Source organism: Phycodurus eques, chromosome 9 (genome assembly GCF_024500275.1).
Source record: "Phycodurus eques isolate BA_2022a chromosome 9, UOR_Pequ_1.1, whole genome shotgun sequence".
Lineage (NCBI taxonomy): Eukaryota > Metazoa > Chordata > Actinopteri > Syngnathiformes > Syngnathidae > Phycodurus > Phycodurus eques.
In genome coordinates this window covers 1,312,117-1,339,647 of record NC_084533.1, presented here as the reverse complement: position 1 = coordinate 1,339,647, position 27,531 = coordinate 1,312,117, and the positions used below count along the sequence as shown (strand labels likewise).

Genomic DNA, 27,531 nt, shown 5'->3' with positions numbered 1-27,531 from the left:
TCCTCCGGGCTGGCTGGTGGTGGAAGGAAACTAATTAAGCGTCCTACTGCAAACTCTGTATCTTTAGTCTCCGCTTTGAAGCTCCAGGTGCTGGCAATTCACTTGGCGTTGGCATGTCAAAGCAAATGCCTGTGTCTCGCGTCTGTTGATGATGCAAGATGTGCTAACCAGTCGTCCACCGTGCCGCTTCTTCTCTTTTCTTTTGATATGTTCAGTTTCATGATTGTGCTTTTCAGAAATGCTTTATCAATTCCTATTAAAAATTTAAAAAAAATGTAATTAATTCTCAACCAATTTGTAAAAAATGGAAGAAAAAAAAATGGGGGGGGGAAAAAAAGTTTTTGAAAAAAAATATCCAAATAGGTGAATCCGCAGGTGTCGAACCTAAAAATTCCATTACTTTGGCAAAGGTTAATATTGCAGTCCATCTAACTGGTTGTATTGGCGATGTTCAGCTTTCGTGTGCACAAGCAGATATCTGATAAATATACAGAATGATTAGGATGTTTTCATTAAATATACTTTATATCCAATCTCCATATATTCACATCGACTGTCCAAAGACTGAGATGTACAAACATTTGTGTTAAGGTTTCAGTACACGTCTAACAGAATTACACGGCTCTGTTCAAGAACACTCATCGAGGATAAATTAAAGTGATCAGCAGTGATATCAAAGACTGTAATCATGGGGCGGGTAACATTTTATGGTTACTTGGGTTAGCTCTGTCTATTGTTCAATGATCTTAAACATAAAAGTGGGGAAACTATGCCAAATACCTTTTCCATGTCTTACTTTGTGTCACATCTATTATTTCTGAATAAAAAAAAGTGCAAACTGAAATTCAGTGTACCATTTACGATCTGTGTGTCAAGTTTTAAACTAAAGACCAACAACGGTGATTTTCACCTTTTCAAGCTCTGCAGTTATCTTCGTCATTCAACCTTGATGACGTCGGTTAATAGAACTTTGTATCTCAGTTTAATTCAATAAAATAAAAAATTCTTCTTAAATTGTGCCTTTTTTGTTTTTGAGAACCAAGAATGTGACTTTTTTTTTTTTAAATTGCAAAACTGCATGTCTATTTTGTCTCGTTTTTCTCTTTGTAGCTCTGAGCACAAAGTGGTCCTGTCTCTGCTGTCCGCTTTCTCGTTGGTTCTCATCTACTTCCTGATTCAAAGACGGTGCTCGTTGGTGTCCAAGATTGCCCTCGCACTCGGACTTCTGGGGGTTTACAGCTACCGGGCAGCTGTCGGCAATGTCTTGTTTCCCTGGCAACACTCCGGTCGGAATATGTCCAAGTAAGTTTTTATGAAGCATTTGACCATGACCATTGCTCACGACAGTGTAAAACAAACATTGCCAGCCGGCCCTACCCATGAAAGGTTTTCCGTCAATGTTGCAACACACTTGAGCATACCAACTTCAAATTTTATCCTCACTAGGGTCGCGGGTGTGTGTTGGAGCCTATCGTCTTTTTTTTTTTTATTACATGATTGCATGAGTTGTTTTTTTTTTGTTATTATTTTTTCTAATTTAACTAATATGCTGAAAGTCAAGTCAGCGTCGACAAGTTGCTGATGATGTCACTGATGTTTATCTCGTGCAGTGCTATAATACAGAAAAAAATCCCCAGAGGATGTCTTGCTTTTTCATAATCTATATTCACTGACAATGGACAGTTTTATACTCCAACTTTACGCAGAACATATATACAGTGAGTACGGAAAGTATTCAGACCCCGTTAAAAGCTTTACTTTTTTTTTTACATTGCAGCCATTTGGTAAAATAATTTACATTCATTTTTTCCCCTCAATGTACACACAGCACCCCATATTGACAGGAAAAAAAACGGAGTTGTTGATATCTTTGCAGATGTATGAAAAAAGAAAAACTGAAGTATCACACAGCCACAAGTATTCAAACCCTTTGCTGTGACCGTCATCTGCTTAATGGCTCTCCACCTTCATTGGAGTCCAGCTGTGTTTGATTATACCGATGGGACTTGATTAGGGAAGCCACACCCCTGTCTATATAAGACCTTACAGCTCACTGTTGCATGTCAGAGCAAATGAGAATCATGAGGTCAAAGGAACTGCGTGAAGAGCTCAGAGACAGAATTGTGGCAAGGCACAGATCTGGCCAAGGTTACGAAAAAAAGCTCTGCTCCCCTTAAGGTTCCTAAGAGCACAGTGGCCTCCAGAATCCTGAAATGGAAGACATTTGGAATGACCAGAACCCTTCCTTGAGCTGGCCGTCCAGCCAAACTGAACAATTGGGGGAGAAGAGCCATGGTGAGAGAGGTCAAGAAGAACCCAAAGATCACTGTGGCTGAGCTCCAGAGATGCAGTCGGGAGATGGGAGAAAGTTCTAGAAAATCAACCATCACTGCAGTCCTCCATGAATCGGTGCTTTATGATAGTGGCCCGATGGAAGCCTCTCCTCAGTGCAAGACACAGGAAAGCCCGCATGGAGTTTGCTTTAAAAAAAAAAAAAAACACCTGAAGGGCTCAAAGATGGTGAGAAACAAGATTATCTGGTCTGATGAGACCAAGATAGAACTTTTTGGCCCTAATTTTAAACAGTATGTGTGGAGAAAAGCAGGCACTGCTCATCACCTGTCCAATAAAGACCCAACAGTGAAGGATGGTGGTGGCACCATCATGCTGTGGGTTTTTATTTTCAGCTGCAGGGACAGGACGACTGCTTGCAATTGAAGGAAAGATGTACAGGGATATCCTGGACGAAAACCTTCTCCAGAGTGCTCAGGACCTCAGACTGGGCCGAAGGTTCACCTTCCAAACAAGACAATGACCCTTCAGCACACAGCTAAAATAAACAAGGAGTGGCTTCAGAACAACTCAGTGACTGTTCTTGAATGGCCCAGCCAGAGCCCTGACTTGAACCCAATTGAGCATCTCTGGAGAGACCTAAAAATGGCTGCCCACTAACTTTCACCATCCAACCTGACAGAACTAGAGAGGCTCTCTGCAAGGAGGAATGACAGAGGATCCCCAAGTCCAGGTGTGTAAAACTTGTTGCATCATTCCCAAAAAGACTCGTGGCTGGATGAGCTCAAAAAGGTGCTGCTACTCAATCCTGAGCAAAGGGTCTGAATACTTATGGCTGTGTGATATTTCAGTTTTTCTTTTTTCATCAATCTGTCAACATGGGGTGCTGTGTGTACATTAATGTAGAAAAAAATGAACTTAAATGATTTTAGCAAATGGCTGCAATATTAAAGCGAGTGCAAAATTTAAGGGGGTCTGAATACTTTCTGTACCCACTAGACACACACACACACTGTACTTCTCTCCTTTTTCAAATAATAATTGCGCAGTCCTGTTCAGTTTCTCTGTGTAGTTTTTCAGGTGTAGTTGGAGCCCAACTATCACCATGCAGTTTCTTGGCCTTTCATAACCTTACCTGTCCTTCTTGGCAGTGTCTCCGACGTGCGCGCCTCATTAAAAGCGCAACCTTTCACCGTCGCCCGTACTAAGTGCACCCGAATGAAGCATTGCGGGGACCCTCGCCCCTTTGAACAAACTGTATGATTGACATGTTGACAGCCATCTTGTCCCCTAGCGTTTTCGTCAAGACCACAACCAGTCCATTAGTAGGAAGCCTTTCTCCATATATTTGTTTCCTATCAATGAGTTTCAAAACAAGAGATTTTATGTTCAAACTTGTACGCTTGAGTTCATTTGTTTCTGCAAAAAAAACAACAGCATGCCTGTGTTATATCCATCCATCCATCCATTTGCTGGACCGCTTATCCTCACTATCAGCTAAAGAAAAAAAAAAACAGGTTACAATTCTCATGTTATGATTATGTGCTCCTTTAGAATGTAATGTCTTAGATTTAGTTATTTATTGGTAAACTGGTTGCGCAATTTGCAATGTATCGGTGAAAAGCATGAGAAACAAAGCAAAGTATTTATTTAAAATACGTAATGGGGGGGGGGGGGATTCATTTTGAAGTAGCTCACCCTCAAAGCAATTGTTTGAAGATGAACACCCTGTAACATTCGCTGTCATCTTCCGTCGGGATACGAATGCTTTTCGACTTGAACGAACAGAAACCTGCCGATGTTCGTTGTGTTTGGAGTTCCCAGCTGCATGAGACATGAACCATTTTATCTTGTACGGAACTGTTGTCCTTGTTTCCAGTTCAAATATATTCATGCATACCAGATCACGCTTAAAAATGGAAATATATTCAAACCCATCTTGAGACACCTGTGAACCCCTAATACACGTAGAAACACACACACACACACACACACACACACACACACACACACACACACACTGGGGCTCTTTCTGTCCTTCCCAGGATCTGTCATATATTTTCTGTTTTATATTTTCCTGCTCCGAAAAGTGATATTAACCAGTACCCACGGCACACTTCAGCATTCCAGATGATTGCCAAATGATCCCAAAGGGGAAATATCAGGTGTTACAGCAGTCCTCATCAGTTTGCTTGAAAATTGCTAACAATAAATGCATAGAATCTAAGACGCATACTAACCAGAAAGAAGTTTTCGACCATGGTTTTGCTGTGTACAACGTGCATCTTGGACAAAGTCATCAGTCTACCACAACCACTGAGCTTTTTTGGATTCTTGTGCTGTACTTTAGTGATGAACAGTCAAGAAAGAACAAGTTAGGCTCGACAAAATCCAAATGTGGTGGTTTGTTAAGGAAGAAATAAAGATTTTGAGTGGCATTCAAAAAAAAAAAAAAATAAATAAATAAAGTGCTGTATGCAAAAAGAATTTGTATAAAAGGCTGAAAGTATTGCCAAACAATTCTTAATTTAGTATTTATTTATTTATTTCTGTATTTTGATTCTATCCCTTGGAGAATGTAATGTTTCCACTCTCTGCTTTCATGTTTTGGGCTGATTTACTGAATGTGTTACGTTTCATGCAGGCGATTTATGAAGAGGGCATTCAAAACATGAGGGGATTGGGCACAGTCTTTTTTCATAACCACACCAGTGCTTGTTTCCAAGGTAACAACATCCTGACAGCCTCTCTGCTCCTTACCTTGAGAGATACAGTTCTCCGTCCTCTGTTGTGACTATTAACACCAGACCTAGGTCAAATTGATTCACCTTGCCATGTACTGGTGACTTTAATAACCTTTCAAATACCAGGCATTTGATATGTTCCTGGTTAAGAAGACAATATATTTGATACATAATTGACACGGGGAGTAGAATCAAATTTAAATTAGAAAATGGGGTCGGTCTTCAAGGAAAAAGCAAGAGTGGCGTGGGCCGGCATTGTAGAAAATGTTAATGGGAAGAGTCATGAAATATTCATGAATCTGGGAGCAAAAGGTGGAAATAACTGCAGCCATTTTGGTAGGTAGCAGTTTAGTATGACGACATAAATGCCAAATAACCTTAATTTGCCCAAATGAGATAAGAGTACGTGCTTTGCAAATGTCACCATTTGATCCTTTGGGGCCATTACGTTTTGCCTACCTCACACTTTCAGCCTTGTTGTGTCTGTGTCTATTCGTAATTAGGGGTGCAATTTTGCAAGGGAACTTTTACCTTTTAAGTTCCTTAAACAGCTTCACAATTATTTTGCTGGTACTGGCTTGCTTCAGTTACATTAACACGATGTCCCATTGAAATAAAACTAAAAGTGTTTCGCCTGGCCCTTCGTGTCTTCTTTGAAGAATTGTACCCATCTTACAAATTATCCCCAGGTAAACATATGAGCAAACTGTGTGTTTTCTCATTTACTAAATAAAAGTAGGGCTGTGAATTTCAAAAGAAGAGCAAGTCAATAAAAAAAGTATTACGTGTTCAAATGAAGTGCTTAATTTCAGAATAATTCTTTGAAAAAAATCGAACAAAAAATAGATAATACTTCATGTTTTGATCTTATGGGTAGAAGCAAAATCATGCATTGTAAAAACGCATTATACATGGGTAGAAGGGTTTTCCAGAATTTTGAGGTCAACTTTGGGGCTGCGTTTTATACATAGGTGCGCATTATACACGAGAAATTACGGTACTTTTCCTCCTGGCCTTTCACATTCTGATGGAGGTCCGTTAGATTTGTTGTTGTTCTTTCTTATGGATAAAAATTGTTGCCGGGCGCTTCGGGGAATGCTGTCGCCCGGCAGAGTTGAATGAAGTGCCGCTGCCCAGTCAGTCTCCAGTGTCTGCATCAGGACACAGTGCAAATGTATACTCCCGCTCATGTGGGTGGGAATCGAAAACCCGCTCCAACTGAGAACTTGGTCCAATTGCCAAGATTCCATTGGAATTGTACACCTCCAACAATGCCGGTTCTCCTCAACGATGCTTTCATTTCCTAGCATAATGTCAACTCGGGCAGTGCGACCACCACATACCTAATCACGCTGGCCCACTCGGGCCAGGAGTACAAATTTCTAAGTTACCGAAAGATTTTGCCCGCTGAAAATGGGCCAAAAGCGCATTTTCGGTACTTTTTTACTGAAATATCCCAGCCGAGACAGGATGCTGTGATGATGAAAGGAAAAAAAAAAAATGTGACATGCGCTTGATAGGAAACTGGTGTTAGCCTCGAGTTTATCGCCAAAGCTAACGCCACCGGCAGCGGGACCACGGAATGGCGGTGAGGAATAAGGGTAGTGTCACTAATTCAAGCTCCCTTGACAGAATTATTATGTGCAATAATTCACAGACGACAACTGTGTGCTAACGAGAGCTTTAGTCATCATAAAAGTAAGAAAACGTGCACCGCATGACACTTTACAGCACTCGTCGGAATACGGCATACGGCCGGCGTGCGTAAATAAGAGATGTTTATTTATCTCTATGGTGTAAATAATAAAAAATGGATGAACATGAAAACGGTCAGAGGCTCGAAAACGTTTTGGGACCACTGCCTTTATACAAAAAATATAATTATTTGTTCACGGATGTATTTATTTCAACAATATAGCCCCTTAGGATGCAACATCTCATTTTCAAGGGGTCCTTTCAAGACATACTTGATCGGATTTGGTGCCGTAGATGCAAAGAACCTGGACATTTCAGGGAAAGTTAACTGTTCATTAAGTTTGCGAGCCCGCCAGCTAACAAGCTGGTGTGCTACGGCGCGAAACGACTCACGCTGGCTCGCTCGATTGTTGGGACATCGTTTAAAACAGAGGTCACTAACTCGCAGTCCGCGTCCGGACCCAGAAGCAGTCTCAAACGGACCCACAGCATCGCCCAAAAAGAGAGGTTTATGATTCAAGACATACGGGATGCCTCCATTTTAATCGGGCAGTTATAAGGAACTGGCAGTAATTTTTGTTAGTCTTTTTCAGTGGGAAGTTCCCACTGGGAGCTCTTATTAAAAGTGCATATAATATGTCCAACAACATTATGAACCAAAACAAAGGTTTTGAGCAAACATAACCTCTAAAACGGTTCCGTTAAGATTTGTGAAAATTAAATATGTAAAATTGTTTGAGACTTCACTGTTGTGTCAAGATGCCAAACAGAAAAGGGGAAACTCACTTTATTTTTCTGCACTTTATTTGAATGCATATAACTCTCTCTCTTTATTTACTTGCTTTTAAAGCAAAGCAAATGTATTTATATAGCGCATTTCATACGCAAGGTAACTTAATGTGCTTTACATGATTAAAAGCATTTAAAAACAAAGAAAAAAAAAAAACAGATTCTCAACATTTAAAACGATGAGAAAAAATTAGTACAATTAAAACAGCGTACAGTGCAGTGTACAAAAATATCATTTAAAAGTGGAAAAGCATGGGGGGGGAAAAAAGTTTTTAACCTGGGATTAAAATCATTCACACTTGGGGCTGACGTCACTTCTCTTGGCAATTTATTCCGTTTGTGTGCAGCATTATAGCTAAATGCTGGTCCACCATATTTGCCGTGGACCCTGTGCTCCACTATTTGACCTGAGTCCGTCGATCTCAGATCTCTTATATTCCATTAGCCTTTCATTCATGTATTCAGGACCGAAAGCATTTAGTGATTTGTAGACCAGTAGCTGAACTTTAAAATCTAGTGTAAAACTGACTGGGAGCCAGTGTGTAAAGACTTGACGTAGAATTGGAGTAATATGCTCTGACCTCTTTGTTCTGGTTCAGAACCCAAGTTGCAGCATTCTGAATGAGCTGGAACTGTTTAATGCTCTTTTGGGGGAGTCCAGTCAGAAGACCATTGCAATAGTCAAGTCTACTTGAGATAAAAGTATGGACGAGTTTCTCCTGGTCTGCTTGGCACATGCAAGCTTTCACTCTGGATATGTTCTTCAGATGGTAGAAAGCAGTTTTTCGTAATTGATTTGATATGACGGTTGAAAGTCAGGTCGGAATCTATCAGCATTTTTACCAGCATTCCCCAGTGGCGTGCAAAGGAGGGGGGGCGGGGGTGGGGCATCATATATTTTTTAATACACACACGTGTATGCGCGCCAGGCATCCACTTTCTCTTTATTTTTTTGGGTTGTCATGCACAAAGTTTGACTGTTTTTTTTTTACTGTTGAGCTGTTGAAAATCGTGCCACTGTGAGGTCACTTAAAAAAAAAAAAAAAAAAAAAAAAAAAAAAACATGTTTAGGTCTGAGCAACAGTACAGAAGAGGGCTCACTCAGTACATAAGCATAGCCATGTGGCACATACAGAGGAGACTGTGGTCTGTTATTTCAAGTAATTCCAAAGGTGTTCACTCTGCTTGAATGCTGAAGCGAGCCTGGATTAACAAAAATGCTGCTATACAAAGGGAATCCTGAATTCATGGTGCATGTACAAGCTAACACCAACGCAACTCAACATATCTAACAAGTACCACAAATCATGTCATATATTGAGTCATTGTGATCACATCTGGTCCCAAGCTCCAGAAATGTGTTTGGGTTTGAAAGAAATATTCAACAATTTTTACATTGGCAGTCCACCTTTTAAAATGCCTCCTCTTTCTCATTGAGCAAACAACCTCAAACGTATTAAACTTTGAAATGCAGTAGAGTATTTCTAACGCTAGCGGCTTTTCTAACGCTCTCTGCTAAGCGTAATTGTCTAATTACCACAGTACCTCACTATTTGCGAATGTAAACAGAAGTGGAATATATGAAATACATGCCTTTAGGAATGACCTTGTGTGTCACTGTCTCTTTTAGGGGCACCGTTGAAGCACGCTTCGTATACGTGTTTGTTTTGGGTATCCTCTTCACGGGTACAAAGGACCTGTTGCGATCCCAAATCATCACACCTGATGCCAAGTTGAAGAACAGGGGGCTGTGGGAGATCTACAGTGGCCTGGTCTTGCTGGTTTCGCTGTTGTTTCGTGCCCACAACCTGCCAGTGTTGTGCTGTTGTCTGCTCATCCAAACACTTATGGCTCAATTCATTTGGAAGAAGCTTCATTATGATGCAGCCCAGACCACCATCATGCACTACTGGTTTGGTCAGGCCTTCTTTTACTTTCAGGTAAGCAATAAAAAGAAACAGTGATCCAGAAATATTGTCGAGAAAATGTCTGGTGTGATTTTTGAGCAGTATTTAATAATGTACAATATTTGTCAATGAATTAATTATTCAAGCTACTGTTACAGTTTTTCTGTAGGATTTTTGAAGTCATCCAAAACCAAAACCTCATAGTAGCTAAAGTCCCCTCCAAAAGTATTAGAAGCGCTCGGTCAATTTCTTTGTTTTTGTTGTATACTGAAGACATTTTGGTTTCACATCAAAAGATGAATATGGGACAAAAGTTCAGAATTCCAGCTTTAATTTCATGGTATTTACATCTAGATATATTAAACAACAGAGAGCCGTTTGTTTGAACCCACCCACTTTTCAAGTGAGCAGCAGTATTGGAACATGTGACTGGTGGGAGTTTCTAGTTGCTCAGGTGTTGCCTTTTAGATTAATTGCTTAAACATTAGTGCTTGTTTGTGGCCTTGGGTTTCACCTGTGAAAACTGCATTTGCTGTTAAGCAAACATGAAGGCGAGAGCCATCTATGGGAGAAAAGCAAACCATTTTGAAGCTGAGAGAAAAGGGAAAATCGATCAGCGCTATTGCACCAACATTGGGCATAGCCAATAAAACAATTAGGAATGTCATGAAAAAGTAAAAAAACTACTGGTGTTTTGCAAAGAAGTACAGAGATGAGCCACAAAAGATTTGGAACAAAGTTTTATGGACTGATGAGACCAAGATTAACCTCTACCAAAGTGATGGAAAGGCCAAAGTATGGAGAAAGAAAGGATCTGCTTATGAGCCAAAACACACAAGCTCATCTGTGAAGTAATGTCACAACCACTAAATCCATCACTGTCCGTGCCAATCAGAAGCCATGGCTGTCGGGGGAGGTCTACAGACTGCTGAAGGTCCGCAACGCGACTTTTAGGTCTGGTGATGATGAGGGCCTGAGGACAGCCAGAGCCAATATGTCCCGTGGCCTCAGGGAGGCCAAGAGGGAGTACTCCAGGAAGATTGCCCGCCGCTTCAGTAACAGCAGTGACAACAGGAGTCTGTGGTCAGGTATTCAGACCATTACGGACTATAAACCCTCACCACAGAACTACGACAGCACCACCTCCCTGTTAAATGAGCTGAATGACTTCTTTGCTCGCTTTGAGGAACACAACAGCACCCCTGCACACAAGACTCCACTCCATCCTGGTGACCAAGTATCTGACACTGACCCGGGCCAAAGTGAAGTTCTCTCGAGATGATCCACACATGAAAAGCCCAGCTAACATACCTGTTCGTGTTCTGAGGGGCTGTGCAGCTGAACTCACAGATGTCTTCACGGACATACGCTTCAAAGCCACCACCATCATCCTGCTCCCGAAGAAGTCGTCTCCATCATGCCTCAATGACTACTCTCCGGTGGTCAAGTTTGCAGACGACACAACTGTGGTGGGTCTCATCAGCAACGGGGATGAGACAGACTGTAGGAGTGAGGTGAGCCGACTGGCTCGGTGGTGCACAGTCAGCAATCTCTCTCTGAACGTGGAAAAAAAACAAAGAGATTGTTGTGGACTTAAGAAGAGCGCACTCCCAGCATGCTCACCTGAACATCAACGGTGCTGCGGTGGAGAGTTGTGCGCAGCGCCAAGTTCCTGGTAGTGCACATCACCGAGGACCTCTCCTTGACCAGCAACACCTCATCACTGGCCAAGAAAGTTCACCGCCTTCTCTACTTCCTGCGCAAGGTGAGAATAGCCAGAGCCCCGACCCCCATCATGTGCTCGTTCTACAGAGGGACCATAGAGAGCATCTTGACCAACTGCATCACTGTGCGGTACGGTGCCTGCACCGCATCCTGCCGCAAGACTCTCCATCGCACAGTGAGGGAGGCTGAGAAGATCATCAGAAACCTCTCTTCCATCCCTGCAGGACTAACCAACTCAAAGACAGTTTTATTCATCAGGCTGTCAGGAATCTGAACTCTGTGCCAGCTCTGCCCCCTCTACCTCTTCTGTCCTCTGCCCACCTGAACTCTGATGTCCCGCAAACATGTAGATGCTCACACACACACACACTCACACCAGATTCGGGGTCGCACCAGCCACTTTTGCAGCATTGGGGTTTTGTTATCCAATTTATAAATGTCTTATTTCACTTGGCTCTCTGACCTTGACTATGTTGCACACGTCACCTGACCTTTTGATATTTGCACATTCAATTGACACATTTTATATTGTATATACTATAGTTAATTTACTTTTTATATTGTTACTATTTGTACTTCTCTCTTTTGTAGCACCGAGGGCCCTTGAGTACCGTATTTTCAATCCGCTGTATGTATTACGCATTATGTATTGAAGAATTGACAATAAATGTGCCTTGTAATATAGTGTCATGGCTTGGACTTGCATGGCTGCTTTTGGAACGGGCTCACTCGTCTTTTAACTCACGGTGCTTGGTAGCACCAGAATGAGTTCTGAAGTCTACAAAATCATTTTGTTTGGCAATTTACAGAAAAATGCATCCAAACTAATCGGGATAAGCTTCATCATACAAGACAATGACCCAAAACACACTGCCAACACAACAAAGGACTTAATCAGGAGACAAAGGTGGAAGGTCTTAGACTGGCCAAGTCAATCACCGGACCTTAACCCAATAGAGCATGCATTGTACCTCCTGAAAAGGAGACTGAAGGGAGAACCCCCCAAAAAACAAACAAGAACTAAAAGAGGCTGCAGTAAAGGCCTGGAAAAGCATTTCGAATGATGAATGCAACAGTCTGAAGTCAATGGGTTGCAGGCTTGATGCAGTTATTGCAAGTAAGGGTTATGCCAACAAATATGAAATGTTATTCACTTTCATCATGTCTGTATCTCTACCTTTGCTCACTTGAAAAGTGGGTGGCTTCAAACTAAAGGTGCGCTGTCCTGACTTGTTTTACACATCTAGATGCACATACCACGAAATGAAAGGTGGAATTTTGAACTCTTTTGATCTGAAACCCAAATGTCTTCAGTCTACAACAAAAACAAAGGAACTGACCTCGGCAGAGGACCTCTCCTCTGGATGTGTCCTAACCATCGAAGTCTGCTCTCTCTAACTAAGGAGCAAAAACAAAAGTGGTGCATTTATATTTTTGTTCAGTGTACTTCCCCGAATTAAAACCGTCCCCAGTCGGACTGTGCACAGTTAATCAAAATGTCGTCATGATCACGATTTTGGCTGCTCCGACTAAGTTAGCCTGATCGCCAGCCGAGTTTTATTGATTTATTTTGTAACATTTCAAATGCGGCCACTGCAGCATATGACTCACTTTCTCAACCCAGTCAGCCAGCCACCAGGGGGAGAATGCATGGTTAAGGCTTCATTATGTCGTCCCCAACATTTTTTTTGCACCGTGGACCTCTTTAGAGGAGCCATTTTTTTTCACGGACCGGCTGTCAAGGTGTGACCTCAAGTGGCCTTTTTCCTTCAGAAAAGAAGCTCTCTGAAGAAGTTTTTTTTTTTTGACTCTTTTTGCTCGTTTTTCGGACTTACACAGGGGAACACAATTTTCGTTGAGTTGGGTCTGACAGCCGTTTTTAACTGTTTGGGTGCAGAATCCAAAGCTCATCTCAGTTTTTCTCTATGGCGTCAAGTTTTAGAACAAAGTGGAACAAAGAAAAAGTATATACCGATTTAAATAAAACACTAGGATGGAATATTTACAAGCTTTGAAAACTAAAAAAATAAAAATCTTCACTCAACAGTGTTTTTTTTCCCCAAATTGTTCCCCAGTGTTATTTGTCCCGTATCACTCGACCGACGTGCAGTCCAGTGTTCTTTCGTTCACATTTTCAGTTCATTACAGTCGCTGAATCAGTTTATGAAATTATTCATTTTATTTTTATTTTTTTTATCTTGGCCGCCGCCATCAGCGAGTCGGCCGGGTGCAGAAACGGAACCGCTGCGGCGTTCTGTGCAGTCTTGACGTGTCAATTGCGACGCGCAGCTGTTTTTTTTTTTTTTGTTCCCCCCCCCCCCCCCCGAGACAGGTTTTGATTTAAGGCAAGAGTTGTGGTGGCTGGCTTGACAAAGATGACAAGAATTGAATCTCCACTTGAATTGCATCTTGAACGCAGCTTTTGTGATGTTGCAGAGGACAAACGTAGTGTTAAGCCTCATGGACTGTCCCAGATATGGGAAGAACTTGCAAGCAAAGGACCCACAAAGTCATCGATGACTTTTTTTGCTTGTAGTTTCTATTAGGTCAATTGTGCCTTTTTATTTTTTTTGTAATGCTAAAATAAAACGTTCCGCGCTCCTTGCAGGGTAATTCCAACAACATTTCGACGGTCGACATCTCAGTCTGGTTTGTTGGTTTTGACTACTTCGTCGAAGCTCCCGCCATGTTCTTAACAGCCGTCAGTACATATGCCGGGCCGCTGCTTTGGGCTTGCCACCTTGTCTGTTACCTCAGCTCGGAGAGAAACGGGTAAGTGCTCACTACTTATGTACCGTATAAACTGTACGGCAACTCTGTTGTGATTGTGTCGTGCAGCATCTTACCAAATGTATCATCCGACACTACCATCATGTGCAAAATATTCTCAGGTCAAATTGATGTCGAACATTTTGGAGGGATTTCGTCAAATTTGTTGGAAATGAGATCACAAAAAACAAACAAAACAAAAAAACAACTTTTTGGGTGTAATGTGCAGTATATGGCGAACACACGACTGGTTAGCACATCTGCCTCAAAGTTCTGAGGACCCGGGTTCAAATCCGGCCTCACCTGTGTGGAGTTTACATGTTCTCCCCGTGCCTGCGTGGGGTTTCCCCGGGTACTCTTCCTCCCACATCCCAAAAACACGCAGGGTAGGTTAATTGACAACTCTAAATTGCCCATAGGTGTGAATGTGTGCGCGAATGGTTGTTTGTTTCTATGTACCCTGCGATTGGCTGGCGACCGGTTCAGGGTGTACCCCGCCTCTCCAGCACGCCCGCGACCCTTGTGAGGATGAAGCGGTACAGAAAATGGATGGATGGATGGCTAGAACCAGTGATGGTCAAAATGTAGTACGAGTACCACTAGTAGGCCGTGATCTCCCTCTCGTGGTACGCAAAAAAAAAAAAAAAAAATCCTTGAATTAAATGTGTGAAATTGTAACTGTACATGATGTTACAGTATGTTAATTTTTTTTGAATCCAGTAGAGTACATCTGTTAATTATAATTCAGTTTTATTGAACTTGCATTACAATACATTCACTTTTAATCTTTAAGAACTTTGTTGTTTTTATTTTCTTGAGGTACAATGTTTAGCTAACAGTACATTTGAACTGAATCCTTAATACTTATTGTAATAGTTACTTATTTTCCTTTGCTTAAGCTCTTGGTATGAAAAGTTTACAAACCACTGCCCTGGAACGTTTGTTAATTATTCATTAAAATGAATGAATAATCATGATTTTGTTAGATAATCTATGTAATGCCGTATAAACTAGCTCCATGGTTGCAAGTCCCTGACCAATAATCTATTACCAACATAACAATTTTAATTGTACTAATTAATGTCCTGCTTTCTTTGTACAGGGAGTCCTACTTTAAAAATGTACCATTATCCCCATTTTTCATTGCCTTAAATGGCCTTGCTTCAATCACTGTTGCACTGTGATCCAAATGATTGTGCCTTTAGGACTTGATGAAAAGGAGAGTTTGAAGTGTTCCAAAATATCACTTTTTGTCATATCCTTTAGAACCGTTCGTCTGACCTGCCGGTGGTACATTTTGTAAAATGATCTGTGAAAAGAATCTGCCCGATCTTGCACCTCTAATATATACTGCAGCTGTGTGTTATTGGTAGGAATCAGTTCATTGTGAAGCTCAGCAGGGCAAACGCACGACAACGTGCTTAACGTCCTCAATGCGAGATGCACATATTTGATCCAAGGAGCAGGAAAATGGCAAAAAAGTGCACTATTATACAGTGAGTATGGAAAGACGTTTGGGACGACCAGAACCCTTCCTGGAACTGGCCGTCCGGCCAAACCGAGCAATCGGGGGAGAAGAGCCTTGTTGAGAGAGGTAAAGAAAGAACCCAAAGATCACTGTGGTTGAGCTCCAGAGATGCAGTTGGGCGATGGAAGAAAGTTCTAGAAATAAAGAATCCTCTCCTCAGTGCAAGACACATGAAAGCCAACATGGAGTTTGCTCAAAAAAAAAAAAAAAAGAAACACCTGAAGGACTCCCAAGATGGTGAGAAATAAGATTCTCTGGTCTGATGAGACCAAGATAGAACTTTTTGGCCTTCATTCTAAGCGGTATGTGTGGAGAAAACCAGGCACTACTCATCACCTGTCCAATACAGTCCCAAGAGTGAAGGATGGTGGTGGCAGCATCGTGCCGTGGGGGACGACTAGTTGCAATCGAAGGAAAGATGACTGCGAACAGGTACAGGGATATCCTGGACGAAAACCTTCTCCAGAGTGCTCAGGACCTCAGACTAGGCCGAAGGTTCACGACCCTAAGCACACAGCTAAAATAACGAAGGAGTTGCTTCAGAACAACTTCGTAACTGTTTCCGAATGCTCCAGCCAGAGCCCTGACTTAAACCCAATTGAGCATCTCTGGAGAGACCTGAAAATGGCTTTCCACCGTTCACCATCCAACCTGACAGAACTGGAGAGGATCCCCAAATGCAGGTGTGAAAAAACGTGTTGCATCACTCCCAAAAACACTCATGGCTTTATTACCTAAAAGGGTTGCTTCTAGTAAATACTGAGCAATGGGTCTGAATACCAGATGAGGTGGCTCGGGCAAAATATTCGATAGCTGCAGCCCTAATCACGTATCACATTTAAAAAAAAAAAAAAAAAATGTAATAGATGATGCATTCCCAAAAACTTGAAACCAATAAAATGTCGTGTTATTGTAGCACTCCATTTACCAGCGTCCGTTGTTAATGGTGGCCCAAAGTAACTTTGCTTTTTAATGGACATTTTCCCCCTTTAATTTTGCAAACGTAAAATGTCGTTTTAGTGAGTTAACGTTCTCGTTTTTTGTTCCCCCCCAATTTTGGTTTTCGTGATTTCGTTCGTTTTCGTTTACTGTGATACTGTCGAGAGAGAGAGAGACAATATTCCACAGTTACATGGTAAACACACGGGACAGGTCCACAGATCACATATATAACCATAAGACATTTCTCCCTCCAAAACTGGACTCCTTCCCATGTCTCCCACTTCTTCGCTCCCCCTCTTTGGAATCTGCCCCAAGTTCCCTCCCCCTCACCCGGGACACGTGCCCGGGCAAATCGCCTCATCTCCTTCCTCTGCATTCTTCCTCCTGGCCCGCATGTTGATAAGCTTAACGATCACATTTGGGCACGAGAGCTTTGTCATTGGGAAAATGCCGTTTGATTTCGTTAACTGGAACCACTCTGCTTACATGCCGAACAGTCAAAACTAAAACGCACACGCAATAAAGGTCTAATTTCGATGGACAGACCAGACTGATGCATATAGGTTAGCATCAGGTGGTTTTGTATGCAGTTAGCTCATGAGTTATACATAGACCCCGACAAGCGACATTATCACCACTTGCACAATATACTGACTCTACATTTATGAACTTTGACCAGCTGACTAGGAATAAGCCTTTATCAAAGTTTTTATTTTCATCCTCGTCGCTCAACAGCGCTGTCCTTCAACCCTGGATCAAGTCGTCACGTTGTAGTCACAGCCCATGGGCATGGTTGCCACGACTCCCCATCGTAATAAACTAGCCGCAGATTTGACAGTAGTCATAATTAACAGAAACCTTGAGCCCCCACAGGGCTAGCGTTATGTTGGCACGGTACAGACGCTGTCCAAAACATTTGAATATCATGGAAAAAGTTGATTTATTTCCATAATGCCATTCAGAAAGTTTCAAACTTTCATAAATTATAGATTCAGGGCCCACAATGTTAACAATTTGGAGTATTGTATTTGTTTATTTTAACATAATTTGGGCTTCCAGCTCATAAAACCCACGAAATCAGGAGTTCAAAAAATTCGAATACTGCGAAGAAATCAGCACAAATTTTGCAAGCCATAAATGTTTGAAACTTGAGTGTCACACACCAGTGATTGACTAAACTCAAAGCGCCTGCACAGGTTTCCCCAGGTCTCATTAAATTGCTCCCAGTTCGTACCCTTGAAAAACAGCCCAACAGAACGATGCTGCCACCGCCATGCTTCACTGTAGGGATGGTTTTGGTCAGGTGATGAGCGGTGCCTGGTTTCCTCTCAACGTGATGCCTGGCATTCACGCCAAAGAGTTCAGAGAATTTTCTTTCTCATGATCTGAGAAACTCCAGGTAGGCTGCCATGTGCCTTTTTACTAAGGAGTGGCTTCCGTCCGGCCACTCTACCATATAGGCCTCCTTGGTGGAGTGCTGCAGAGATGGTTGTCCTTCTGGGAGGTTCTCCTCTCTCCAAAGAAGACTGCTGGAGCTTTGACAGTGACCAGACCAAAGGGTTCTTGGTCACCTCCCTGACTATGGCCCTTCTTCTCCTCCGATTGCTCAGTTTAGATGGGCTACCAGCTGTAGGAAGAGTCCTGGTGGTTCGGAACCATTTACGGATGATGGGGGGCCACTGTACTCTTTGAGTCCTTCAAAGCAGCAGCAATTTTTCTGGAGCCTTCCCCAGATTTGTGCCTCGTGACAATCCTTTCTCGGAGGTGTACAGACTGTTACCTTGATTTCATGTTTGGTTTGTGCTCTGACATGCAGTGTCACCTGTGGGACTTTGTATAGACCGGTGTGTGCCTTGCCGAATCATGTCCAATCAACTGAATGTACCACAGGTGGACTCCAATTAAGCTGTAAGAACCTCTCAAGGATGATCAGTGGAAACATGATGTACCTGAGCTCAATTTTGAGCTTGGTGGCAAAGGCTGTGAATACTTATGTACATGTCAGTCTTAGTTTTTTGTTTTTTAAAAATATATTTGCAGAAATCTCCCCAAACAAATGTATTCTATTTTGGAATAAGGCTGTAACAACAAAATGTGAAAAAAAGTGAAGCTCTGTGAATACTTTCCGGACGCACTGTACAGTCTCCTCCAAAAGTATCAATGGCAATTTCTTTGTTTTTGGTGTACACTGAAGACACTTGGTTTCAGAGCAAAAGATGAATATGAGACAAAGGTTCACAATTGCAGCTTTTATTTCATGGTATTTACATCTGTTAAACAACTCAGGACAGAGCGCATTTTGTATGAACCAATCCACTTTTCAAGTGGGCAGCATGTGATTAATAATGGGTCTTTCTAGTTGCTCAGGTGTTGCCTTTTAGATTGATTGCTTAAACTGATTGTGCTTGTTTTTAGCTTTGGGTTTCACCTGTGAAAACTGCATTTGCTGTTCAGCAAACATGCAGACCAGAGAGCGGTCTACGGGTGAAAATCAAACCATTTTGAAGGGAAAATCAATCAGAGCTATTGTACAAACATTGGGCATAGCCAATACAACAATTTGGAATGTCCTGAAAAAGAACCAAAACTTAAAAAAAGAGAGATGAGATCAACAGACAGAAAACAACCTCCCACTGAATATCACAAAAATGAAAGGGCATCTAACGTGCAATAACTCTTTACACTCTCATATTCGGTGTACTAGTGTTATGTGCGTTGCACTATTTTGTTTCGGTACTACTCCTATCTTTTTTCGTACTTATATTATTGTAGAGTGGCGCCTCGATAGAACGGACGAGTAGGGGCGTGGGCTCGTCCAATATAGCCGAATGTCCGTTATGTTGAAGCACTTTATGTTTTGTTTTTATTATATTTATATATATATATATATATATATATATATTTTTTTTTTTAAAAAGCTTTAATATGTTTGAAGGTTTCACATTTTATCCAAGCTTACCACACCAGTGTCATGGTGACATTGTTGACGAACAGTACTCATCATAGGCGAGTCGCTTTCATGAGCTGCAAGGCATTGGTGTGCTTCCTTCTTACAAATCCATTGCCAAAGGCCAGCGGCTGGACAAAAACTTGTTACTGTCCCAAAAATAGCATGTTCCAGACTCCAAAGACCTGTTTTGTTGTGCTCAGGCTTCCCAATGCCGTTGTAACAATTATTGTCGTTAACCATTTCGTTGTATTGCATACATCTACACAAAAAAGGTGATTCAGATGCCGACTGTAAACGACCAACCCGAGCTGGTGCTTTAAAAATGGTGTTATTTTTCTTTATTCAAAACGTTGTGAAGCAATTGTGGCGTTGACTTCGGCGTTGCCTCCTCTGATGATGAACACTTTCCTCCGCAGGAGTCCTGTTGCAGTCGGCCACGGGTGTTACTGTTTGGCTGTGCTCAGGTCGGTGCCGGCCGCGGCCTACATTGTTCTGGTGACTGTCCTGCGCTACCATCTCTTCATATGGAGCGTCTTCTCTCCCAAATTACTCTACGAGGCCATGCACCTGCTGCTCACGGCCGGCGTCTGCCTCATCTTCAACACTGTGGAGCAAAGCCACACCTCTGCCTCGTCTTAGGGCATGTTCACGGCGAGTAAGAGAGTCGGCGCTGACTTCCTGAGCCAAATTAAAATTGGCTCATTATCTGAAAATGGCTTTTTGACGATTTTAAGATCTCAGGGACTCCCAAGAAGAAGGCTGCTCAACTGTACCGGACAGTAATTGATTTTTGGCTCCTTCAAAACCCGAAGGAAACTCAACGGAAGTTGGCCGAGAGCTCACCGTGTTACTTTAAATCCAGCTTTATAATTGAGAGGAAGTAGAGGAAAGTACAGTACTTATATTATTTTAAAGTTGTTGTACAGCATAGTGGTTCCTTTTTTTTTTTTTTTTTTTTTCCACCCACTATCATCATCATCATCGTCGTCATGATGATTAACGATCATCGAACATTCCATTTGCGATCCTATTGCACCGTTTTTGAGGAAGTGCACCATTTGAAAGGATTCTGGCACGGAGCAAAATCTAAAATGTTCAAATCAACTGTTCATTTATCATGTTTGATTTGCCTGTCTGGAGAAAGGCTATGAATCATGTTGGACAGTGGAAAATATTATGAAGATGGCGGTGGCGGCGGTGTTTTTTGAAATCCCTTAATACAACATGTTTCAGTTGTTTGTTGTATGCATATCGTTTCTTCAGAGGGCTTGACTATAAAAACATGCACGGACCAGTCACAACATATTCACTACTTGCGCAACGTGTGGCGTAGAATAGCACTGCATCATATTAAGAGCTTTATGTTTTGATTTTGTCATGTAGCTAAATGAGGTGACCAAACTATTACAAACGGCTTTTAGTGTGGTGCCGTACAATTCTACGTATCGTCAGCCGAATAGCACAATTGCCCAAGTCATTTTTAACTTCCTTTCACGATGTCAATGAATAATACTGTGTTGTTGTTCACTAATAATTTTTTTTTTTTTCCTTTTGTCCGTTTAGACAAAGTTTAGTCTTCAGTCATCCAGGGCAATCTGCAACCAGACTCTTCGCGCTTGTTGAATTTGTATTTAGTTATTTATTTTGGTTTCCCGAAAGTGTTCTAAAATGACTGAGGCAATTATGCTATTAGGCTAACGATGTAGCAATTGTCAAGAATGTGACTTGGGCACCATTTTGGCGAGAGCATCACCAGGGGCTCCCGTCATTCAGCCTGTCAACGCTGACCGTAAAAGGTACGACGCAATCGTTTCGTTTGCTGTGATGGGGAAGAGCAGGTCTTATAAGTTGTCAAACGTTTTTTCATATTTGCAAACTAGTGATGGGCACGACAGTTCTTTGCCCTGAATCGGTTTGATCGAAAGATTCACTCGCCGAATCGTTCAGCTCCTTTTTCACAGAATCATTTCAGTGCGTCCTCATTCAGTTGAATCATCCCTGCGGTTCACGTTGGTCCCACCATGGTGGGCAGCGTCGTCGACACCGGCGCCCGGGCTCCCCGCTCACCCACCTTCCGGTTTTTGTCATCAGATTAGTGTAGAGCGTCTTTGAGTGTCTTGAGAAGCGCTGTGTGTATTAATGTATTATTATTATGATTATTAAACAAAAAGCTTTTAATAATCGCATTAGACGCACAACCTGAATGAATTAGCTCTGTATACAATTTTAGGTGCATACGCACGATCGAATTCATTGAAAAAGATGTATTCATTTCAAATGTTTTTTTCATTTTTATTATTGGTTGTAGTTTTCTGCAGTGTAGAACTACACACTGTTCCATATGCAAGTAATACTTTTTTTTTTGTTTTTTTTTGTTTTTTTACTGAAACGAGTATACAAATAATCCTAATGTTGTGGTTTGTCGGTGGATTTTGTCGTAATTATGCAACCTCCTGTGTTGGCGTGTACAGTGGGTACGGAAAGTTATCAGACCCCCTTAAATTTTGCACCATATTGACGGGGGGGGGGGGGGGGGGGGAAATAATGTTTGCAATTTATTAAAAAAAGAAAATCACACAGCCATAAGTATTCAGACCCTTTGCTGTGACACTCATACCTTTAACTCGGGTGCTGTCCGTTTCTTCTGATCATCATTGAGATGGTTCTGCACCTTCATTGGAGTCCAGCTGTGTTTGATGATACTGATTGGCTCCTTCAAACCCAACGGAAGTTGAAGGAGCTTGATTAGGGAAGCCACACACCTGTCTATATAAGACCTTACAGCTCACAGTGCACGTCAGAGCAAATGAGAATCATGAGGTCCGAGGAACTGCCTGAAGAGCTCAAGACAGAATTGTGGCAAGGCACCGATCTGGCCAAGGTTGCACAAATATTTCTGCTGCACTTAAGGTTCCTAAGAGCACAGGGGCCTCCAGAATCCTTAAATGGAAGATGTTTGGGACGATCAAAACCCTTCCTTGAGCTGGGGCTGTCCGGCCAAACCGAGCAAACGGGGGAGAAGAGCCTTGGTGAGAGAGGTCAAGAAGAACCCAAAGATCACTGTGGCTGAGCTCCAGAGATGCAGTCGGCAGATGGGCGAAAGTTCTAGAAAGTCAACCATCGCCGTAGCCCACCACCAGTCGGGACTTTATGGCAGAGTGGCCCGACGGAAGCCTCTCCTCAGTGCAAGACACATGAAAGCCCACATCCCGTTTGCTAAAAGAAACACCTGAAGGACTCCCAAGATGGTGAGAAATAAGATTCTCTGGTCTGATGAGACCAAGATAGAACTTTTTGGCCTTCATTCTAAGTGGTATGTGTGGAGAAAACGAGCCAATGCTCATCACCTGTCCACTTCAGTCCCAAGAGTGAAGCATGGTGGTGGCAGCATCGTGCTGTGGGGGACGACCAGTTGCAATCGAAGGTAAGATGAATACGGCCAAGTACAGGGATATACTGGACAAAAACCTTCTCCAGAGTGCTCAGAACCTCTGGGTGGGCCGAAGGTGCACCTTCAAAAAAGGCAATGACCCGAAGCACACGGCTAAAATACCGAAAGAGTGGCTTCAGAACAACTCTGTGACTGTTTTTGAATGGCCCAGCCCAGAGCCCTGACTGAAACCCAATTGAGCATCTCTGGAGAGACCTGAAATTGGTTGTCCACCAACGTTCATCATCCAACCTGACAGAACTGGAGAGGATCCCGAAATCCAGCTGTAAAAAACTTGTTGCATCATTCCCAAAAAGACTCGTGGCTGTATTAGCTCAAAAGGGCCCTTCTACTAAATACTCAGCAAAGGGTCGGAATACTTATGGCTGCGTGATATTTCATATTTCAGTTTTCTTTTTTTCATAAATCTGCAAAGATTTAACAATTTTGTTTTTTTTCTGTCAATATGGAGTGCTGTGTGTACATTAATAAGGGGGGGGGGGTGAACTTAAATGATTTTAGCCAATGGCTGCAATATAACAAAGAGTGAAAATTCGAAGGGGTCTGAATACTTTCCGTACCCACCGTACGTGAGCTGTGGTGATTTGTCACGTCTGTGAAGTTCGGAAGCAAATGTCAAATTAACAGTGCCAGGTGGGTTTTTATGGAAATATTTTCCTACCAATTGATGCGTTATGTTCTTCAAGAATAGAAGAAATGACTTTCCGTAAAGTAAGGTTGTGTGACTGTTGCTGGCAAATTTCAAGACTTGGCTTTAAAAAAAAAAAAAAAACATTCTAATGCATGTTTCTCGTCGGTGATTAGTGTCGGCCAGTGAATGATCTTGGTTGGAGGCCGTCTGCTGCCTTCCCGACTAGTCAACCTCTTGGCCACTTCAGGGTACACACATACCGGATTGTCTCTCTTATCTCTCAGAAAGGACGCACCAGTTAATCCATTGTAATGTGACTTGAGTATTACAATGTTAACATGCGGAGTGCCACAGGGATTGCTACTCAGCCCTCTCTAAAATGAGCTAACCCAGGCGATTGCTGTAATCTGAAGTCGTGTCTCAATTGAGATTAAACAATGGATGACACGTCATTTATTGCTTTTTTTAATTTGATTTTGAAACTGTTCTGTTCAGCTGCACGGCCTTGCAGATTGGTGGATCTGTATCCGTTTTGTGCTGGAACAGTTTTTTCTGCGCAACAGGGGAGTCTGAAATACTCCCTCTGATTATTTTTTTAAAAAAATGTTTTAATTATTCTGTTTTTTGAAAATTCAGCCGGGCAAAAACCAAAACCGAGGAGTTCTAAAGTATTCACGTGTTGGGAGTTTTTTTTTTGTTTTTTTAAGGATTGCTGTTCTTTTATAGTATCGAAGGAAGTTACCACCTCTGATTTGAAATTCTTGGAATAAGCTTTCAACTCCATTTTTGTTTTCGTCTTCGGAGGTGTGTTGCCCCGCCAGCAGGTAATCAAGTTCGGATGACCTCACAACGAACAGGACGATTTATTGTCATTGATTGCGATTATAATGATTATTTTATGTTTTGTGCGCAGTGCGTCGTTACAGGTGTGCCCGTTGTGCAAAGCGCTATATGAATTGGTGAGTTGAGTGTGTGCGATCTTTTTGTTCTTGTTTTTTGTGGTGTTCGTGTATTTGCATTTCTGCGCAAGTGGTTTTTGTTTCGTGTGAGTGAGAGGTTTTCTCTTGATTGTCGGATGTAAATGTTATTTTTCGCAGGGCAGCGACTCCAAACCAAGGTGCCGCGGAACCAGGCATGTGCGCACGCAGCCACTGGGTGCTGCTCAAGCACCGGGTATTTTTTTTATTTTTGATTCTTTTTTTTTTTTTATATGTTTCGCATCGGACTTCAAAACAGACTTTTGCGCAGGTCTAGCAAATGATAGTCAGTTCCTGCAAAGTCATTGTCATGATTTGTTTCTAAATTCGTGAAATATTTGTCACGGTAAGTGGCTGAAAACACGTTTCGAACGCGTCGTTCCAAAAGAAATCATCTTTTTCGTGAACGTACTAAACTGAATCAGTTGAAGAGTTATGAATTGGCATTTTTTTTTTTTTTTTTTTTTTGCAAGTCAGCGGTTCGCTACCTCGCGCGGCCGGAGGCTCATGACGCTAATGCGGCAATGCAATCCTCTCGGGCCCGGAGAACACCGATTTTACACCGAGTACGCTCCGAGGCTTCCGACGAAATCACATCAGCGCCGGCGAGCTGTTCCTCTGTAGCGCGCAAAACTACAAAATGTCCAAGGAGAAGAAGAAGAACAACAACAACAACAACAATCACCTTTATTGTCATGGACATGCATGCATGATTCCGGGACCGGTGTCACAAAAAGACATAACAATAATAACAATACAGATCCTGCTTTCTGTTTGACCTAACAGCCGAACAGGACACACACCCCCCCCCCCCCCCCCAAATAAATAAATAAACAGTTGATTTGGTCTTGATCGATTGAGATCTTTTATCTGTCGGGAAACGGGAAGGACCGAGACTCAGGGAGCGTCCACAACGGCAACGCCAGATTCGGAGAAGCGAGATATTCCCCGTGAATGAGCGGATCGAAGGCAATTGTTAGAAGTTGTCAGCTCCAGCAGTGCTCGTGTTGTGTCTTGCGCGCCAGCCTCGAAATGACCAGCATTTGGCAATCCTCTGTCTCAGCTGAAGAAAATAATAGTAATAATAATCATTTGGCATTTTCGGGTTAGTCGCTTCCCAAAAGTTGTGGCGCAGCTCGGGAGCGCAATTTGATAGGCACAAAGTCAAAGCGATGCTTGGCGCATCTTAAATATGTCTGCAGCGGGCAGTTTGACCCACGACCCCCCCCCCCCTCTTTTGCACGCCACCGCACTACCTGAAGTAACAACAAAGCTCTCCAGAATATTTTGGGGTGGGGGGGGAGTGAGGTTAAATATCCTTTTTATTCACAGGTATAAACGTGAAGAGCAAATATTCACAGAGAAACTCGAGTTGTCCTCCGACTGCAAGGTCGCCCCGCCGTGGCGCTCAATGCGCGCGGAAACGCGCGATTGTCCGAAAATCACGCGCTCCCCGGCGGGGAAGACGTCCTCGTAAACCGGCGGCACCTGACCGGGCGGCGGGTAGGAGGAAGGGAAGCAGCGGTCGAGTCGCGGGTCCGCGGGCGAGTAGCCCGGCAGCTCGACGGACGGGTGCCCGCCGCGCCGGGCTTCCGCGCCGCTCTCGCCCAGCACGTCCGCGGCGGCTAAATCCACGTAGGACACCGGCCGGAGGTGCGCCGAGGACCCCCGCCCCTGCCTGCGCCGGGCCGCTTCGTACCTTTGGATGAGCGCCAGGTTGACGAGCCCCAGCAGGCACTCGAGCGCGCTGAGCGCCGCGGACATGACCAAAGTCCGCTGGTACTCCCGCAGCGCCTCGCAGGCGCGGCTCGCCCGGCCCGAGGGCGCGCAGTGGCGGGCGTACTTCCTCCGCACCAGGGACGCGGCGTCCCCGTCCACCACGGCGCCGGAGAAGGCGGTGAGGATCCCCAGCAAGAAGACCACGAGCCCCGGCAGGACCAGATTGGCGCCGCGCGGGCGCGGGCGCCGTCGCCGGCGCAGCGCGACGCCCAGGAGGAGCTGGCCGCCGCCTACGAGCAGCGCGGAGTAGAAGGCTCCGGCCGCGGCGCCGCCGAGGCGGAAGGGCTCCCTCACGCCGGAGCCCAGCGAGACGCAGCGCAACCCGAGCACCAGCTCGCCGAGGGCGCACGCGGAGAGGAGCGCGCCGGACACGACGGCGCGCAGCCCGTCGCCGCTCCACCGCATGATCGTCCGCCTCCGCAGCCGCCTTCATCCTCCGTCCGCTCCGTCGCCGGCGCTCGGCCGCTGCGGCGCCTCCGCGCATGTGCGTTCCCGACCGCGACGTACTCGCTCGCCCGGGGTCATAGTTCGGCGGTGCCCAAACTCGGGGGCCGGGGGCCACTTCGACGAAACATTTGACGCGCTTTGCAACGCTCGCTAAAAATGTATTTGAGTGTCAAATCCTAATAAATAGCGGGGAGGGGGGGGGGGGGGGGTCCCGTGACCGCCGCTGCTAAATTGATCATCAACGCAGAGGGGGGTGCGCGCCCGAGTCATCCGATTGCTGCGAGGATGAGGAGGATGATGATGGCGTCGTCGTCGTCATTCGCTCATCAAATATTTCCAGGAGGGATTCATTTTAGCAGAGCACAGCATGTCACGTGGAGTTGGGTTTCGTCTGCTGCAGGAAGGGGCCACTTTAGAGCCATCGATATCAGACGTGCAATTTTGAGCTGCAGCCAATTCGAGATGGTCGGGGGGGGGGGGGGGGGGGGTGGTGGAAAGTGCTCGTCAGTGCGCCCTCCAGTGGACATCGTGGGCAACAGCAATGACTTGTACTGTCCCGCACAAAACGGGGTCAAACGCATGCAGAGCCACCGTTCTGCATGGCCATGCAGCTGCACAGGTTACATTTTGGAGGTGACGATGTCTCAAATAGTATATTGCTTTTGTGTGTGTGTACAAGAAGCAGCAGTGCTATTCCAGTAGGAAAAAGCACTTTGTCATGAAGGAAGCGCGTGGACGAAGTGATGCGAATGGATTTCCGCACTCTCCCGAGTCCGAACGGGTGCTGGCGAAGGCGGTTTTGGCCTCACGACGACGATTAAGGGGGGGGGGGGGGGAGCAGAACAAACGGTGTTAGGATAATACTGCCCTTGCTTTATTATTACCGAATCTTCCCAAAAAAAAAC

The 27,531-nt window shown here is 43.8% G+C and overlaps 2 protein-coding genes across 2 annotated transcripts in view; one reads left to right on the top strand and one right to left on the bottom strand.

Annotated features, from left to right (window-relative positions):
- Positions 1-21,843, top strand: part of pigg (phosphatidylinositol glycan anchor biosynthesis class G (EMM blood group)) — a 47,592-nt gene extending 25,749 nt beyond the window's left edge. Inside the window, exons 10-13 of the mRNA XM_061686671.1 lie at positions 1,111-1,302; positions 9,151-9,460; positions 13,761-13,924; positions 19,758-21,843. Of these exons, the coding sequence (XP_061542655.1) occupies positions 1,111-1,302; positions 9,151-9,460; positions 13,761-13,924; positions 19,758-19,980 (889 nt within the window). The 3' untranslated portion in view covers positions 19,981-21,843. The remainder of the gene's footprint in view (positions 1-1,110; positions 1,303-9,150; positions 9,461-13,760; positions 13,925-19,757) is intronic.
- A 3,228-nt stretch (positions 21,844-25,071) lies between these two features.
- On the bottom strand, positions 25,072-27,395 carry LOC133407375 (transmembrane protein 271-like). Its single transcript, XM_061685189.1, has one exon. The coding sequence runs from the start codon at positions 26,582-26,584 to the stop codon at positions 25,727-25,729; it is 858 nt and encodes a 285-aa protein (XP_061541173.1). The 5' UTR covers positions 26,585-27,395; the 3' UTR covers positions 25,072-25,726.
- Positions 27,396-27,531: the final 136 nt, after the last annotated feature.